At 43.9% G+C, this 17992-nt stretch overlaps 2 protein-coding genes across 3 annotated transcripts in view; one reads left to right on the top strand and one right to left on the bottom strand.

The window, feature by feature from the left end:
* Positions 1–1792: 1792 nt before the first annotated feature.
* On the top strand, positions 1793–11459 carry LOC136638907 (platelet-derived growth factor receptor-like protein). Its single transcript, XM_066612934.1, has 6 exons — positions 1793–1847; positions 3583–3925; positions 4781–4932; positions 6203–6496; positions 9199–9338; positions 11238–11459. The coding sequence occupies exons 1-6, from the start codon at positions 1793–1795 to the stop codon at positions 11457–11459; spliced, it is 1206 nt and encodes a 401-aa protein (XP_066469031.1).
* A 1746-nt stretch (positions 11460–13205) lies between these two features.
* CCDC69 (coiled-coil domain containing 69) overlaps positions 13206–17992 on the bottom strand; it is a 47866-nt gene continuing 43079 nt past the window's right edge. Inside the window, exon 9 of one of the 2 annotated variants that reach the window (XM_066615131.1) lies at positions 13206–17852. In XM_066615131.1, coding sequence (XP_066471228.1) covers positions 17687–17852 — 166 coding nt within the window. In that variant the 3' untranslated portion in view covers positions 13206–17686. The remainder of the gene's footprint in view (positions 17853–17992) is intronic. The other variant, XM_066615132.1, reaches the window with a different exon arrangement.

The following is a 17992-nucleotide window of genomic DNA, read 5'->3' on the forward strand; positions in this document are numbered from 1 at the left end:
AGTACTGTGGAGAGGACCCCTAGTTCAGCCATTTTCAACCACTGTACCGTGGCATACTGGTGTGCCGCGGATGGTCTGCAAGTGTGCCGTAAGAGTTTGGGGGAGGGTCATTTGTTAGTAGAGCCATTGGGAAATGCAGGCCCTTGCTGTCTACGGGTGTGCCTTGTCAATGGTCAAAAAACTGATGTTTTCTCCACATGTTTCTGTCTGTGAATATCTTGATTCATGTTTTTAAAAAAATTAAAAGAAATATTTTATATTCAAGAAATGGTGCCGTTTGTTTATCCTCCCAAGAAGAATAGGAGAAGTTGTTGTTTAAGAGACTTTTAAGAAACTCATGAGACAACAGTGACACAACTGCCAAACTACACTGTATGTTGTTAAATGTATTGTTAAGAGTTGCACTTAAGACTGGCAGTGCCACTTTTTAGCAAACAGCAATCGTTGGAAGGATAGTATTTGGCTATAAGACAGTTTATAGACCGCTTTTCAACACAAAGTAGGTCACAAAGTGGTTTGCATAGCAAAATAAATCAATAAATTGTTCCCTGTCTCCAAAGGGCACACAATTTCAAAAAATACAAAAGAGACGACTGCAACAGACACCGGAAAAGACACAATGCTGGGGTGAAGAGGGACAGTTGCTCTCTCCCTGCTCAATGCAAGAGGACACCACTTTAACAGGTGCCTCTTTGCCCAGTTAGCAGCTAATTAACAGCCCAATCCTGAGCTCCGTGGCACCTGCTGGAGCAGTGGCACCAAAGTGGCTACCTCTGAATCCAGAGGGTGCCAGGAAGCAGCCAGTGGTTTCCCTGGAGCTTTCTCCCCTTCCCTGGGAAAGCCCCACCGTGGGGCTTCTTGCTGCCCCCCCTTCTGTCCCAGTTCCTCCCCCCCTTCCCCACCCTAGTTCTACCCTTCCCCCAGCCCCCAGAAGCCACACCGCCACCTGGTGGCCTCACCCCCACTGGCAGCGCATTCTCCTCAGGCTGGTGCTGGGCCTGGCGCCAGACTGGTGCGGGCCCAGTATCAGAGCTCCTTACTTGTCAGGTGCTATAAACTTTTTATAGCACAATTTACAGCCCTAGCAGGCCGGTGCTAGGGCTCGGTGCTGGGTGACAGCACTAAATAAGCTTGAGGATAGAAATTCGTTGTTAACTAAACAGCCATCTGAAGCCTAACAGTGGATTAACTATTTACATACATAGAACATATCCAGGATAGTGAAGGGATCTAGCACAGGTTTTTAATGATGTTCTAGCACATATGCTGCCCTTTCTCCAAGTAGGTCATCTCAGTAAAGGCCTGCATCAATGTTTGCCACTTTAATATGTTTGGAGCTGTACAAAGAGATACACTGACCCTCTTTTGAGCTCCTCTTATTAAACCCAAGAACCATTAACTTGGCTCCCCCTGCTGCTTTCTATGGAATGAATCTGAAAAGGACTCAAACATAATATTTTGTAATTGGATATTGTTGTTTTCCTGCCTGGAGTGCATCTGACAGAGTTCAGCACTCAATAGCCCTATTCACCTTCTCTGTAGGATTCTGAACTCTTGTGGCGACCATGTGTGAAAGGGATTTTGTTTAAAGAGGCAGGCCAAGCATTTGCTGTGCTTTGAAATCTCCCAAATACCCTGCGCCGCCGGGCCCCTTGCTTTCCCCCACTATACTTCTGGGGAAAAAACATCAGTGTGAGATTTCTTCCAAGCCACGAAGGTTGCAGCTGGGGTAGCCCTTTGCACCTTGTGAATCTTCTGCACGGTGTCTTGTTTTGTTCCTGGTTTTCCCAGTATGAATTTTAAGGTCTTGACTGTTTTGAGTGGCTGCTTTCTCATCTTTGTCTTGGGTGAGTCTTGTTTTCCCTTGAATCTTTGTTCCTTCTCTATATGCTCACACAATTTCTCTCCCTTTCCTAGCAAAGTATGCAGTGCATTTCTTGGTTTCTCACACAAGGAATTCCTTGTTAGAAACTGGAAAATACAGCTGCTTCTTGCCTGGAGTGCACCAGGAGCAAAGGAAACCTAGCTGTGTAGCGTTGATCTGCTTATGAACTTCAGCCTTGCCTTGGACCTGCTTCCAAGTGTAGAATTCCTTCAAATCTCAGTAAGATTTTGGCTGAAGACTGGGGAAGCATATTCCAAAGGGCTAGATGAGAGGACAAGGTGTTCAAAATCAGTCAGTAGCATCATCTTCCCATGAGGATTTGAGAAAAGGCAAAATAAACCTGTACTAGGAATATTTCATAATAGATCTTTGCAAATCCAGAATTTTCATATAAATAGTATTTAAGCCCAGTTCATAAAACAGTATGGAAAGAACAGCAAGTTAACAGCTTCTAACAACTAGTTGTTGTTGGCAACCTTCAGTCTTGAGAGACTATGGTATCGCGGTCTGAATGGTGGTTCTGGAACAGCGTCTACTGTTTGAATAACTGTTGAATTTAAAATAATCTAAAGCACTACTATCTAAAGTACTGTATATAATACACAGATACAGAGTTGAGGGACGCAGGGGAAAAAATGAATGTAAAAACTAAATGGAGTTGCGAGCGTATAATGGAGCCAAATTGGGAATCTCTTTTAAATGATATTAAGTACACTATTTCCTCCTGATCAAGTGGAAATCATTCTGAAGTTTTCCACAATCAGTATTTTTCCCCCTCATTAAATCTAACGGGAATATTGGGTACATATTGAAATCTGTGTAATTCTCAGAGGAAATTATATGCGTATATGTGATAGGAAAGTTCTATGTAATAGGAAGAAAGTTGCTGAAATTGCGTGTTGGGCGGGTTAGGACAGACAAAAGAAAATATTTCTTTACTCAGCGTGTGGTTAGTCCGTGGAACTCCTTGCCACAGGATGTGGTGCTGGCGTCTAGCCTAGATGCCTTTAAAAGGGGATTGGACAAGTTTCTGGAGGAAAAATCCATTATGGGGTACAAGCCATGATGTGTATGCGCAACCTCCTGATTTTAGGAATGGGTTATGTCAGAATGCCAGATGCAGGGGAGGGCATCAGGATGAGGTCTGTTGTTATCTGGTGTGCTCCCTGGGGCATTTGGTGGGCCGCTGTGAGATACAGGAAGCTAGACTAGATGGGCCTATGGCCTGATCCAGTGGGGCTGTTCTTATGTTCTTACTAGTCATATTTAACTCTTTGATGGCACACACTGGTTCCTATCTCCTCAACCAGTAGCCTGCCCACCCCCTTTCTCTCCTTAGACTTGTGCCAACTAAAGAGTTGGCACAGGCCTGAGGAGACACATTAAGGAGCAGGAGGTTTACAGAGGGGTAAGGGGATTTAAATCTCCTTTGGCTCCTTTGAAGCTTGCTTTGGCTTGATTGTACCAGTGGAGGGGGGGGGGGTGAGGATAGGATTGAGCTCTTAGGCACATTCAGTATACATAACACATGGTAAGAGTTGTGGCAGGAGGTTTATCACAAATAAAATGCAAGTTTAAAAAAAAATTAGTGCAAAAATGGAAACAGCATTCTCTTATTTTGAATCCTTGTTTATATGCAGGTCAAAGTAAAGGTACATATCACTACTGTGATGTTATATAAACATTTCTCTTCATAGCTGAATGCCAAAAAGAAAAGCCCACCAAAATTACAGAGAAGAGAGTAATGAAAGAGCCGAAAGCCAGTGAGCCTAAATTTTCCACAATGGCCGGTAAAAAGGTGAAACAGGGAGCAACAAAGCTACCAAAGAAAGGCCGAGTCAAACCCTCTGTGGTTCCCAGACAAGGGCAGCAGCCCATCTCCATCCTGACTCGGGCTGTGGCAAAGGGGCAATTCCAGAAGGTACCCAACACTTTGGTGCTAACAGCAGGGGAGACTCTGGACCTGCGCTGCAAAGGAAAAGCCATCAAATGGAGATATCCACCCTACCTGGAGGATGATGATGTTGAAAGACGTCTCCGGTGAGTGCCAGTAGGATACCACCACAGTCACATGTTCACTTGTGCCATGACCAAGGGCCAAATCCTATCCAATTTTCCAGTGCCGGTGAAGCCACGCCGATAGGGCATGCACTGCATCCTTTGCTGGGGAGGCAGTCACAGAGGCCTCCTCAAGGTATGGGAACATTTGTTCCCTTACCTCAGGGCTGCATTGCAGTTGCACCGGCGCTTAAAAGTTGGATAGGATTGGAATCTTAGACCCAAATCCTATTATTCCCTCCTGCGGTAGCCATGCCGAAAAGAACATGCTGTATCCTGGGTGTGGGATAGATTGGAAGACTTCGTAGGGGACAGGAGACTTAAATCCCCTTTCCCCTCCATAAGCCTCCCACTCCGTAATGGGTCTCCTATCTATACATGGATAGTATATGCCTGAACAAGCCCTACATTTACTTTTCTAGTTGCCTGAGTCACAATTGGTAGAAAGATGAGCAAAAGCAAACACTAGTTGTGGAAGAGGAGGATGGATCTTTCCTGAAAATGTTCCAAGGACTTTTCTGTTATTAATAAATATTATTTATGTAATACATTTATACCCTGCCTGCCCCCTCACTGTGAGAGCCCAAGGTGACTAACAACATATACAATGACTATAAAAAATTATAAAAGCAAACATTAAAACAGCAAAATCATCAAAAGTAGCAAGGTGCAGAAACCAATGGAGAGGTAAGAAAGCAGCAAAAGGTGGTTGTCATAGTCAAACAATAAAAGGCATTAAAAGCAGTGCTAAAAGGCACTCATAAAATATTACAATAAGCCATGGTAAAAACAAGAAAACACTCAAACTGAATAAACCGTTCCAACAATCTCTTTCAGAATCAAACATTTTGAGAGGCACAGTCAACTGATAGTCCTCAACTCCGCAGCAGCAGACACCGGCCAGTATAGCTGTTGGTCATTCCATTGCCAGGACAGTGAGTGTCGTGATGGAGAAGACAAGCTGAGCGAAACATTCATCTTCTTCACAGGTCAGGCTTTCCTTGGTGTAATGGGACAGTCTCCATGGGAAGGTGTGGTAGCTCCATTGTAGATCTCAAGCATTGCATTCAGAAGGCCCCAAGTTCAATCCCTGGTATCATCAGGCAGGGCTTGAAAGACTGTCAGTGTAGTAGACAATACTGTTCTAGATGGCTGTCTAAGCCAGTAGGAGGCATCTTCGTACAGTATATGTTTATGAGCTTTGCAGGAAGATTCATTTCAGACCTTTTGATTGGAAGGAAGACCCAGTGCATTTTGATGCCATAACTTGCAAGTTTGTTTAAGGCAGTGCTTTGCAACCATGAATACCACAGATGGTACCTCACAGTATCATAGTGGGACTTGGCTCCATTGCTGAGGGAACAACATTGCTCGGCCTGGCCTGACCTTACCAAAAATGGACATAGCCGGAGCTGCAGAGCACCGCATCAAGTTAAGCCTGTGTAGCAGCCCAGAGGCCCTGAGAGGAATTTTATCAAGAGATACAAAGTTTCTTTTGGGCCCCTTCCCTTCTCCATTAGTTATTCCTCCTGGGCCTGAGACACCCATCTTCTTTGACTCCCCAGGCCCCCTTTTGACCCCCAGGCTCAGGTACGATGGATGTACTCTCTACATTCCCCCCTCAGAGGCCCTGGCCCAACCCTTCAAAAGCAGCATAAGTTGCTGCATGATAAGCTCTTCCTTATTGCAGGGACAAACCTAGGGTATGTGGTCTCTGGCGACAGTGATACCTGCAAAAGGGGGAGCACTTGCAAAACAAAAAAGGTTGAAAAGCCTGAGCTGAGAGTGTAGAAGCGTTGCATTTCTACATAACAGTGAACAAATTGTTTAGCACTTCAGAACTATGACAGTGCTGTGAACAAAACTGTTTGAGATACAGGAGGTCAAGGGAAGAGCAAGCAGTGGAAGTCTGGAGGCTCAGCTATCCTTAATGAGAAAATGTGCTGTTTCATTGTTCTTGAATTCAGCATGGTCCGCATGCACAAGCAATCATTTCTGTGGTCACTGAGGAGTTTCTGCGGGCTCCTGTTGAGAGAACTAGATTTATTGTTGCATAGGCTTGTCAGTTAGTCATAGAAAACAGGCCTGGCCTGCTGCAGTTCAGTAGCTGACAATTTTATTAAGGGAATAAAGTCTTTTTGACATTGATAGAATAGGGCTTTCATGGACAGGCTATGGATAACAATAACTTTGCACTTGGCCACAGGAGGAAAAGCTGTCTTTTTAGGTCACTGTGTTACTCATGTCCTTTCTCCTCAGATCCTCAGGAGCTATTTGTGCCCACAGAAGATTATTATGAAGTGATCCAGCTGCGTACAAACCACCCCACCCTCTTGCCATGCCAGGTGACAAATCCACTGGCGAAAGTGACATTACACCGGGAATTCCCACCTGAAAAAGTTATTGTGGATGGGATCGACATTTCCTATGATGTGAAGAGAGGGTTTATGATCCACCGGCCACGACCGTCCCATGCTGGTTCCCTCTTCTGCATGGCCAGTGTGGATGGAGTGAGGCAGATATCCACAAAATATATGCTGATTTATGTGAATTGTAAGTAACAATGGAAAGCACACAGGCACACCTGACTAGGAGAAGAAAGTCTGCTGACCAGCCTGCTCTTTTTGTTTTAGTGCTGTAGTTGGAACATTGAAATTAATTTAGCACGAGATAGCTAAAAAAAGTAGGAAGGTTCTTTGGGAAACAAGACAAAACAAAACAAACTCATTGCATCAAAAATTCCATTGTGCTAAACGGAATTGTGAATTTGAAGATCATCTGATATCTATTAATGAAATATTAATATGAGCAGAGCATTGTCTCTGGCTGAATGGTAGGAGCTGAACAAGCTACAGACCAAAGTCAGGAAGCTGGGTTGGGTCATGAGCTGATGCTTCAAATCAGGTTAGGATGAGGCAAGACACAGGTAAAAGCCAAGACTGACATCTAGGAAAGACCTCAGAGAGCTGGGTTGCTTCAAAAGACTTAACTCACTGACATTTTGGAGAGCTGCTACCAGTAGGGATAGAAAGTATTGGCAGGGGTGGCTTTTAGAGTTGGCCAGGATGGCACTGGCTAAGGCCCCACAGCCATCAACAGGCCCACCCAGCCAGGTCTAACAAACATCCTTCAGTACTGGGAGCAGCAGTGGCACCCAACACACCGTCAAAGAGTAGGTGAGGAGCACTCCTGGACCCCCAGCAACTTGGTGCTGGCAGGTACTGAACTAGATAAGCCAATGTTCTGACATTGGCTTAATTTTTTATCTGGAGGGTTAGTAGCTCAGGAATAGAACACATGAATGTAGAAGCTCTTATATTCAATCCTTGGTGTCCCCTATTAAAAGCATCTCAGGTAGCAGGTGCTAGGAAAGACCTCGGCCTGAGGCTCCACAGAGCAGTTTTCAGTCAGAGCAGACAGCTGGCATTAAGAGCATGGCTTACAGTGCAATCCTTGGCATGTTTGTTCAGAAATAAGTTCAGCGGGGCTTACTCCCACATAAGCATGTACAGGATTGAAGTCTTAGCCTGGAAACCTATTTTCAATGCCGGGGTTTAGTCCTGAAGCATGTGTGTCGTAAAACAGTTTCATTTGGCTCAAGGCATTTCTGTTGCCAATAAGTGAAGCACTGCAGATCAGGTTTACTTATAAGACGCCTGAAACACATTGAACAACATTGACCAAGACGATAGGTGGTTCTCAGCAAGGTAGAAGTCAAGCAGTGTGTGGTCATTTAGGGTCCATTTATGTGTCTTTACATACATACTCATTAAAGCGAGATGCATAAAGTGGGTCCCCTGACTGATATTTAACTGGAGATCTGGGAAGTGGGCTGGAACTTGAGAACTGTAATATACAAGTATACAAACTGTCAAAGTTTTAAAGAGCTGCCCCATTTCTTCCAAAGGCAAAATAGGGATGAAATAGTAAAAATTATTGACTTGGGGACAGATGCCAGCTAACAGGGACTGTCCCCAGAAAACAGGGGCAATCAGAGCATCAGTTGGAGTGTTGCTGTAAGCTTACATTGTGTTGGGGGGTTTCTTCATAATCCTGTTTTGCAACTTTGGGGCCTTTGCCTTCTGTTCTTGGAGGGAGGTCTGAGGACAAAGGCTATAGGACAGTGGTTCTCACTCCTTTAGCACCTGGACCCACTTTTTAGAATGAGAATCTGTCAGGACCCACCAGAAGTGATGTCATGACCGGAAGTGACATCATTAAGCAGGACAATTTTTAACAGTGCTAGGCTGCAATCCTACCCACACTTACCCAGGAGTAAGTCCCATTTACCATCATTGTTAAAAGCATCTTCATAGTAGCCTGTTAAACATACAGATCTGTGACATTTCCCCAAATGCAGTCACTTACCGGAGTAGCATCAAGTCTAATATATTAAAGATAAATTATTGACATAAATGAGGACCCACCTGAAATTGGTTCGTGATCCACCTAGTGGGTCCCAACCATCAGTTTGAGAAACACTGCTATAGAAGATTAGTTATGTTGCTTAAGGCAGAGAAGTTGGCAGGTTGAAGAAGAATATATCCAAGACTGATCCTGACCTGATGCGGAACAGTTTGTATCAGCCAATTCTCAGGAAGAGGGCCTGATTGCCAGTCACAGTCTGGGGATCTGAAAGAAAGGATAGAAAAGTATTGACACTTCCAAGCTGACAGTGTTTAAGGCCTCATTTTCTGGATTTCAGGTATCTGCATACTGAATCTGCAGGGACTTGACACATTCCGGTTAAGGTCCTCCTTGGATAATGACACATGGATGTGATATTTATCAGCTCAACTTGCATTAAAGACTGCCAATCAGAATCAGTGGGGTTTCACAGGCAACCTGTTTCTGGGCTTGGAAGAGTGTGACACATTATACACAGTGTCTTCTTTCTTGGTCCCATTCAGTCTCAACTGGGAAAACCATGGGATTTTAGTAAGCCAGTGGCCTTGGTGTGATCAACTTGCAAGGGCACCATGATTTATTTCTAGATTAATATCCTGCATCACAATCAAAATGATTCCTGCAGGTGCGGGGGGCTTACAATAAAAATAGAAAACAACTCAGTAGCCCCTATGTCCTCTGGCCAATGCTGCCATTCACTTCTTCAGTCCCCAGACCACTGGTGCAGAGTTAACTTCCGCATTGCGACAGCGGCACCTGAAAATACATTGGCTGAACAAAGCAAGCATTGAAAAGAATAAGGCAGCCTCCGACACACTGAACTTGTCATCTGATTTCCTACCCTGCAGATCCCTCCTCGGTTCCCAAACCGGTGATCAGAGCTTCAGTGGCCACCCTCCAGGCTGGAGACAACTTCAATGTCACTTGCACAGTGTTTGGGGAACCAGAAATTGCTGTTGATTTCAGCTGGGAATATCTGGGACAGCAAGTAGGTGACTTGTCGGTGCCCTGCTGATGGAGTGAGTGGGCGTGGGAGGGTAGAAGGGGTTTGTACTATACAGTTGTTCTCTTTAAGTCCTCCTGCTTTATTGCTGATCTGTGACATTTTTGCCTTAGAAATCCAAACAAAAGGCTAACATGACCCATGAACCCAAAAAATGAGGGGACACAAAACCAAGCTGAGTAATTGGGCTAATCTACGAGCCCAATTCATTCTCGTATGTGAATGAATGGGTCAGAATGAAAACATTAATTGTTCCTCCAGCAACCTGGTCATGTGGCTTGCCTACACCTGAATATTTTCTGAGTACAGAAGTGAATGCCAATCTACCACCACACACTGTGGGAAGAGGGTAACATTGCCAATGCCCATGACACTTTCCTCACCAACTACCCTAATTTGCTTGGAAATAATCCAATTAATTATTTACTTTTGGGAAATTTGAGTACCGTGGAGTAATTTTGTGGTCCATTTTAAGGCATTTTGAATACTTCTGGTGTGTGTTTTTAATCAAAGAAGCCATATGTAAATAGAAAAATAATAAATAAAGCTTCAACGGCACGCATGCCAGCCATAGGAGAACACCTTGATGCAAAGGGTCTGTGCCTGAACTATGAATCTGAGTCACAATCAAGGCATCAGATTGTTCAGGATGATAGTAATTGCTGAGGAGACATCTTTTAATGAAAATACTTCTCCACGGGAAAATGGCAGGGTAGAGATGGAATTATTTTGCTGTGTAGACCACTTTGTGAACATTTGTTGAAAAGCGATAGAGTAATAAAATATTATTATTTCTAGAATCATAAATTTATGTAATGTTTCAAGGCTGTTTAGTGTTTCCTTTGGAGAGCACTTCAGATGGTGTGAGAAATACTTAAGGTCAAACTGGACACACATGGAAATGCACGCTTTGGATCTGTCATTGTTTTTGCTTTCTTCACAGAGTGGCGGGAACCATAGTTAGGGCATGTGAAGTTGCACAAAACCACAGCAGAGATTATGTGGGCTTTAGCACTTAGCCCTCTTAGCCTGATCACACACCCCCTCCTTATGTGCTATTTGTAGTTTTAAAAAGGCATCTATTGGCTTTCAGTAGAAGCTTTTTTTACAACTATAAATAGCAGGCGGAGGATGTGTGATTGGTCCATCATTTACAGCAAAACCCAGAAACCTATTTGCTGTTAACAGAGTCATGGCCTCCCAGCTGGTCTGAAAGCTAACCAAATGTGGAGGATTAAGAGTGGGCCAGTTTTAAAGTTTTGTACTAGCAAGATATTGTGCTGTCTGAATCTTAGTGCCTTCTTGTTCCAGCTCTCCCACTCTGTGTCAAGATGCAGTTCGCTACTTTTGGAGTGTTCATGAATTGTGGTCTTCTAAGGTGGTAGAAGTATGACCCATGTAGCACATGGTGTGAATCACGGCAAAACATGGTAGGAAAAAAAGCAAGGGGGCCACACAGCTGCCACAAATCCATAGGCCTGGTTTCTGTGAGAGCTGAGATACCAACATCCTATCCTGCCTCATCTCATTCCTGATACACAAGTCTGGCTCATCTCTGCCTCCCTCCACCCCAAAGCAAATCTTTAGTTGGATCTATTTGATTTTTATCTGTCTACAGTGCTTTAGCAGGGACACAGGCTGCATGACAAGATAAGCTGCTGTGGCTATGAACTCTTGTACCTGGTCAGGCAGATGCCACAAGGATCCCATTGCAGTCTTTGAATGGGGCAGGTGACATCACTTGCATCAGCTACAGCTCAGGTTCCCTTCTTCCCAGCTACATGGGAGATGTTGCTGAATTCTATTGTGCACTGTCTCCACAGGAGCCCTGTCGTGATTCAATTGGGGATACATGTTTTCTAAAGCCATATCCTTTGCTTCCAGATTGGCAGACCACCGTATGTCCGTGAGCGCACTGACTTGGTGCGACATGGTGGGCAGGTGCAGCAGGAGTCCGAGAGCATCCTTTACATCGATGAAGCACGTGCTGTGGATGATGGGTTGTACTCCTGCATTGCTGAAAATCTGCAGGGCTCTACCACAGTGTCTACCCGTGTCCATGTTTTCTCAGGCACACTGGCCCCAAAGAAGGCAAAAGCTAGGTAAATCTTCCTACCCCACCCTGTACAGCGGAAAGAGGCAGGTGCTATTGAATATCTAAAGGTGGCAGGTTACTGTCAAAAACAGAGGGCTGCACTAGTTCTCATCTTTCAGTTTCTTCTTCATGTGACTTGTTTTACTAATTAAATTGCAAGTTTTTTCAGAAGCAGTGATAAAGTGTGGCTTTTTGTTTATAATATATTGTAGAAAGCTTTTTAAGAGCTTTATGGAGATAGTCTTGCGTTCTTTGACTCCAAATGAAACCTTGAACTGCAATATTAAGAACCAGGGGAGTGAAACCTAGGTACATCCACAATGATCTATTAGGAGGGTCTATCAAAGAAGAACATGTAATTAGTGTTGCATGACTTGTCTTTGACAAACTCATGTTAACTCCTAGAAATCACTCCATTATTTTCTAAGTATTTACATTCTATTTAATAACATTACAAGTTGTTGTTGTTGGCAACCTTCAGTCTCGAAAGACTATGGTATCGCGCTCTGAATGGTGCTTCAGGAAAAGCATCTAGTGTGGCTGAAAAGGCCGATTCAGGACTGCCAATCCCTTCCACACTGGGAGCAAGTGTGGTCTGTCTCCCTGGCTATGGGCCTTCCTTCTTTGCCTCCTTGCCTCAGTCTGTTGGCCAAGTGTCTCTTCAAACTGGGAAAGGCCATGCTGCACAGCCTGCCTCCAAGCGGGCCGCTCAGGGGCCAGGGTTTTCCACCTGTTGAGCTCCAGTCCTAAGGCCTTCAGATTCCTCTTGCAGATATCCTTGTATCACAGCTGTGGTCTACCTGTAGGGTGCCATTGTCCATTGTGAGAACGACATGACCAAGCCAATGCAGGCGTCTCTATTTCAGCAGTGTATACATGCTAGGGATTCCAGCTTGTTCCAGGACTGTGTTGTTTGGAACTTTGTCCTGCCAGGTGATACCGAGTTTGCGTTGGAGGCAGCACATGTGAAAAGTGTTTCTGTACACCATTTCCACCTTGCATGACTTGCATGTATGAAATTACCTTACACAGAGTCAAATCATTGGTCCATCTGGTCTAGTATCATCACTACACTAACTGGCAGCAGCTCTCTATGGTTTTAGGCAGGAAACCTATCCTTCACTTGTACCTGATCTTTTCAGCAGGAGATTAAACCAACAACCTTCCATATCAGTGGTTTTTCAACCTTTTCCATCTCATGGCACACTGACAAGGCACTAAAATGCTCAAGGCACACCACCAGGTTTTTGACAATTGACAAGGCACACCATGCTGCCAGTGGGGGCTCACATCTCCCATTGGCCCTATTAATAAATGACCTTCCCCCAAATTCCTGTGGCACACCTGTGGACCACTCGCAGCACACCAGTGTGCCACGGCACAGTGGTTGAAAATGGCTGTTCTATATGCAAAACATGTACTGCTTGATCACTCAGTTATTGTGTTTCCCTCTGACCATTTCTTCATTCCAAAAAACATACGAACAGAGAGGCTCTCTGCAAGCTGCTTCTGGCTCCCAGGCCAGGGTTTGGAGACCCCTGTGCTTGACCAGTCCCACATCAAAACCCCCCTACAGGCATGATCTGAGTATCATTCCACAGTCAAAAACAGGGCACTTAGAACAATGTGAACAAGGAAGTCAGGAAATAAATCAAAAGTTATGACAAGGCTGTATAAGGAAGAGTGTGGAGAACTGGAAAGGGGGAATAATTTTCTCGTCACAGACCTTTTCCCTTTAAACAAACATATTTCAGACATGGGGAAAAATATCATTTTATTCATTTGCACACTTCAAGAAAATGACTCATTTGCAATAATGGAACATGTCCACGAGCAACAAGTTCACAAGTTTCACATTACTGTGAAATAAAGTTATCATTTTATTAGGCTGAATAAAATAATCATTTAAAGACACAAAAAAACCCCACCCTTTTGTGTTCTTTTCTAATTGCTAATATAAAAATGAGGAAACTGAAGCCTGGATAAAATCATCTAGACTAGATGATCTAGCATCAAATAAGTGCTAGTGAATAATTCTTGCTAGTTAATAATTGCAAATTGCCCAAAACTGGCTACTCAAATGGGCCTTCTCAAATTTGAATTGTGTCTACTATATAGCACTCAAACTCATGCCAGTTAGCTCCTTCACATATTTCATTTCAAACACTTTGAATGATAGAATAAATATAATGGAGTGTTGAAGTATGTGTGTGAGTGGCTCTTTCACCCCTCTGAAATGCACATGTATTTATTCTTGCTTTTCTCCCTTAGCCTTGTTCCAATACTGATTCTGGGTTGGGTGACTCAAAGTTGATGGTCAGGCTTCTGTGAGAGGAAGTGGCAAACACCCTGTCTGAGAACAGATGGTGGGCAACACAGCTGGTAACTCTAGAGAACCAATCAAATAGACTGAAAGGGCAAAGTCACTCAGGGGCTGTTCATATATGCTTGCATTAGCATTTTCTCTAAAGGAGCTTGGCAGCCTCTGTGTATTATTTCAGTAGGAGATACCTCTTCTGGGTCTGCTGAGGGAAAGTTCTCAGTTTCATTTGAGAACTGCTTGCTTTGAAGAAGTCTGCCTCCTCGCTGCCAGCCCAAACTGCCCAGCAGCTAAACTAATATAGTGAAACCACCGGATATAGCTACAGGCGTAACACTTGGATACGGATTGCTTCATGTCCAAGCTTAGCAGGCTAAGGAGATGTCCCATTCCAACAGGTTTCCCAGATCTCTAGCTGTTTAATAAACCTAGCTGAAAGCCCCAAAGGATTACTGTAGCCCCTTTTTTTTGCTGGTTCCGATCATGAAGGTACCATTTAGGCCCAGAACTAAACTGCAAAGAACTCTGGAAGAAGGAATTTTGGTGACCTCTGCTTCCTAATAGCCCACAAGAACTATTGTCTCACAGAAAGAGTATTTATGTTTTGGAACTATTCTTTGACTCACCTTTCAACCACTGTTCCCACATTGCTGGAAAGGGCTGAAGATTCAGGCTTTTTTGTTGTGGTGCAAGAGCAATCTCTTTGGCTGACTGTCAAAGATACTATGAAGCTGCCTTTTATTGAGTCAGTCCATTGGTCCATCTAGCCCAGTACCGATTGCCAGATGCAAGGGAAGGCACCAGGATGCAGGTTGTGTCTTGTTGTCTTGTCTTGAAGCATTTGGTGGGCCACTGTTGGACTAGATGGGCCTTTGGCCTGATCCAGTGGGGCTCTTATGTTCAGTATTGGGCTAGATGGACCAATCGACTGACTCAGTACAAGGCAGCTTCACAGTATCTTTGACAGTCAACCTATTACTGTTGTTTTAAACAGCTGCCATGCACACTGGATCCTCTTTACCTTCCCTTTCTCTAGCTGGCAGTCTCTTCTGTTGCCTCCTCTAGCTGGCAGCATTCTGTCAGGCAGAAATCTTTCCTAGATCCTCTAACTGGAAATATCAGCGACTACACCCAGAACCTTCTACATGCAAAGCATGGGCACTACCATTTTCTACAGACACTCTTGCATGTAGAGCAGCTCTGCTTCCTAATAGCCCACAAGAACTCTTCTCTCATGTAGAACAGTCTTCTTTTCAAGACATTTGACTATTGTAACCAGGCCTATAAACAGCAAACTCCCGTGCTGGCCTTCCTACCCCTCAGGTGCAACTGCTCTCCTTGTGGCCCAGACTGAAGTGCCAGCATATTCTGAATATAACAGCAGCAGCCAGCCAACCAGCCTCTTTATAAATGCTACACACTATGGTCCTAGCAACAAGCTGTGTGAATGGAAGGGAGGTGGCCGCACCCTCTGCTGGTGACTGCAGACATGCCTGAATTCTTCTTAGTGAGTGATTTGGAATTTCTAGCAGCATTTATACAAAATTTTCAGTATGATAATAAATAATGAATTATTTAAATAGATTTTTTTTTACTCCTAATGGATGAAAGTAATTATTCATGTTAGTACTTCAACTATAGTAAACTACCAACAAAAGTAGTTTAATTATGTGGTGTGTTCCTAAGGTTGTTGTAATTACAATTTACCTATGTGATAAGTAGCAGAACTACTGCCCATTGCTGGAGAACTGGCATTTAAAGTTTTGTCAAAACTCAATAAGATAATTTTCATTTCCTGAAATATAATTCCAGGAACTTGAAAGCCTTGCCAAGGTTTCTGCTCACATACTGTCAAACAGCAGAAACAAAATCCACCCTTCACTTTAGGCCTCAGAGTTTGCAACACACCATGTCAAACAGCCAATCTGTCACAATAATCCTGGTTTTGCAGTCTGCCTGGAACTTTAAATAATTTTCTAAGGGTGCAATCCTAGCCCCTTATGTCAGGGCTTTCCAGCACTGGCATAGCGGTGCCAATGGGACACGTGCTGCATCCTGCAGTTGGGTGTCACTCAAGGAGGCCTCCTCAAAGTAAGGGAATGTTTATTCCCTTACCTCAGAGCTGCATTGCTGGAAAGCACTGACATAAGGGGTTAGGACTGCACCCTAAGTCATCTTGTCAAGCACATAGAGGCCACAACAGATGACCAAATAGGCTTCATGTGGCTGAGTGACCCACAGTTTGTGCAAACTTGTCTTACATTTTTCCCAGAAAGAGAAGCTAGAAATTCAGTTACTTTCCCTGACCATCCAAATTCCACCCTACCATAAAGAGCAATATTTTTTGCACTACACCCTAGGGGCACATTGTACTACATATAACTATCATTTCAAGCAGTGCACAGAGTCTAAAATGCTTCTCAATTAGAACAATGCATTTTACATGCATGTTATTCTTATTCATATCATTATTTTGCAGCACTACATTTGTTTCTCCAGTCTGAAGCAGCAAGAGCTTGTTTCTGTGAAACGAGTGTTGCCTCAGAGCCAGTAGGGGGCAGACTCCTCTCTCGGTTTCACAAGATGGACACATAAAATTATACCCTTTTGATATCCAGATGCTTTCATTTCAAGGCCATTTCCTACATATGGCTCTCAAAACCCAGAAAATCAAAGGACGAACCTGTCAATTTTGGTAGAACAATTTCTTTTGAAAGGTTCATTCTGGTTCTAGAAGAACCGGAATCAGAGGAATTGCCCTTCCAGAGTTTTCTCAGTTGTGTAGGACTCACTTTTCTGTAAGCAATTGCCTGGTGCTGGGGAAAAAGTTTATATGACCCAATCATATGGGTGGGCCCTGATCATATGCATCTTTGGTAAGAAAAACCTCTTGATACCATGTGTGTGGGGAAGAAGATCCATGCAATTGGATCCCACCCAGACAGCTGAGGCATTGGGTCAGTTTGAATGATACTTCAACTAGCCTTCTTACACAGGTGAGGAAGGAGTACAGGCACGCACCTCTTCTCCAGTTTGTGGCACCTTCATGCCATTGCCAAATCACTTGGGGGGTTTATCTGAATCATCCCCTCACAGGCAGCCAAAATACTCTCTGGCAGGTAGGGAGGCATAGTGAACATCAAAAAGGACACCTCAGTTGTAGCCCAATCCTATGCATATCTATTCAGAATGAGACCCATTATAGTCATTGGGGCTTACTCCCAGGTAAGTGTGGATAGGATTGCAGCCTTACATAAGTTTGTATCCATATTTTTGTTCAACTTTTCCAAAGCTTTTCTAGGAATCTGATAAAAGATTTGGATTGTGTCTAGTAGCTCCAGCTCACATCAAAGCAGTGGTGGAAATGTTCTCAGTCTCCCCTGATAATTAGCAGAACTCCAAGTGCTGGACTAGCCCATTTATTAATTTGCAACTTCTCTCACAGACACCCTTTCTTCTTTTTTTCTAACTTCTCACTTAACAACCATAACTATTGGAATATTAAACCAAGGGTAATTGAGACATCACCATACCTCATATGGTCTAATATCTGAGGTAGTTAATTCTTCTGCTTCCCCAGGGTGGGGGGGAGAAGGCTTGCGGCCAATGCTCACTGGCATACATTGAAACATATGCAGATTTAACATGGTTCTCCTGGTTAGCATTAAAGCTGGCCTTCATGGAGGGGAAAGACCCCTCTTGAGACAAGCCAGTCTCAAGTTTTTTCAAGTGTAAGAATATGGAGGTTACTTATTGCAGGGAAACCCAAGCATGCGATACCTCAAGGACCTTTCTTGCACCACAGTGTCTCATGAAGCACTAGCTCTAGTGATGAAGGAAGGGCTACAATGGAAGGATGGAACAGTCTTATCCTCTCCCTCCTGCATACCACGGCAGTCTTTTCTGCCTTTCGAAGTGCTACGTAGCGATGAGTGTTGCTTCAGTGGAGATTGGGAAGGTGTGGGAAGAATCACTGTTAAGCACTCGGTACAGCAACTCTTCCTTCTCCCGGTGAGCTTGCTCCCTCAACTGCGATTCCTTCTCCAGGGCCTCACGAATTGTGAGGAGCTCATCAGAAAGTTGCCTGTGAAGCACAGAGTAAGAAACGCTGAAGAATTTTTATTTTTTTTGAAAGCCCCGGGCAGGTGGCAAGACAGAAACAGTGTCAATTTTCACTATGACATTCTCATTCATTATCTATCTCCTTGATATGAAAGCTATACC

The sequence above is a fragment of the Tiliqua scincoides genome, chromosome 2, assembly GCF_035046505.1.
Source record: "Tiliqua scincoides isolate rTilSci1 chromosome 2, rTilSci1.hap2, whole genome shotgun sequence".
NCBI classification, from domain to species: domain Eukaryota; kingdom Metazoa; phylum Chordata; class Lepidosauria; order Squamata; family Scincidae; genus Tiliqua; species Tiliqua scincoides.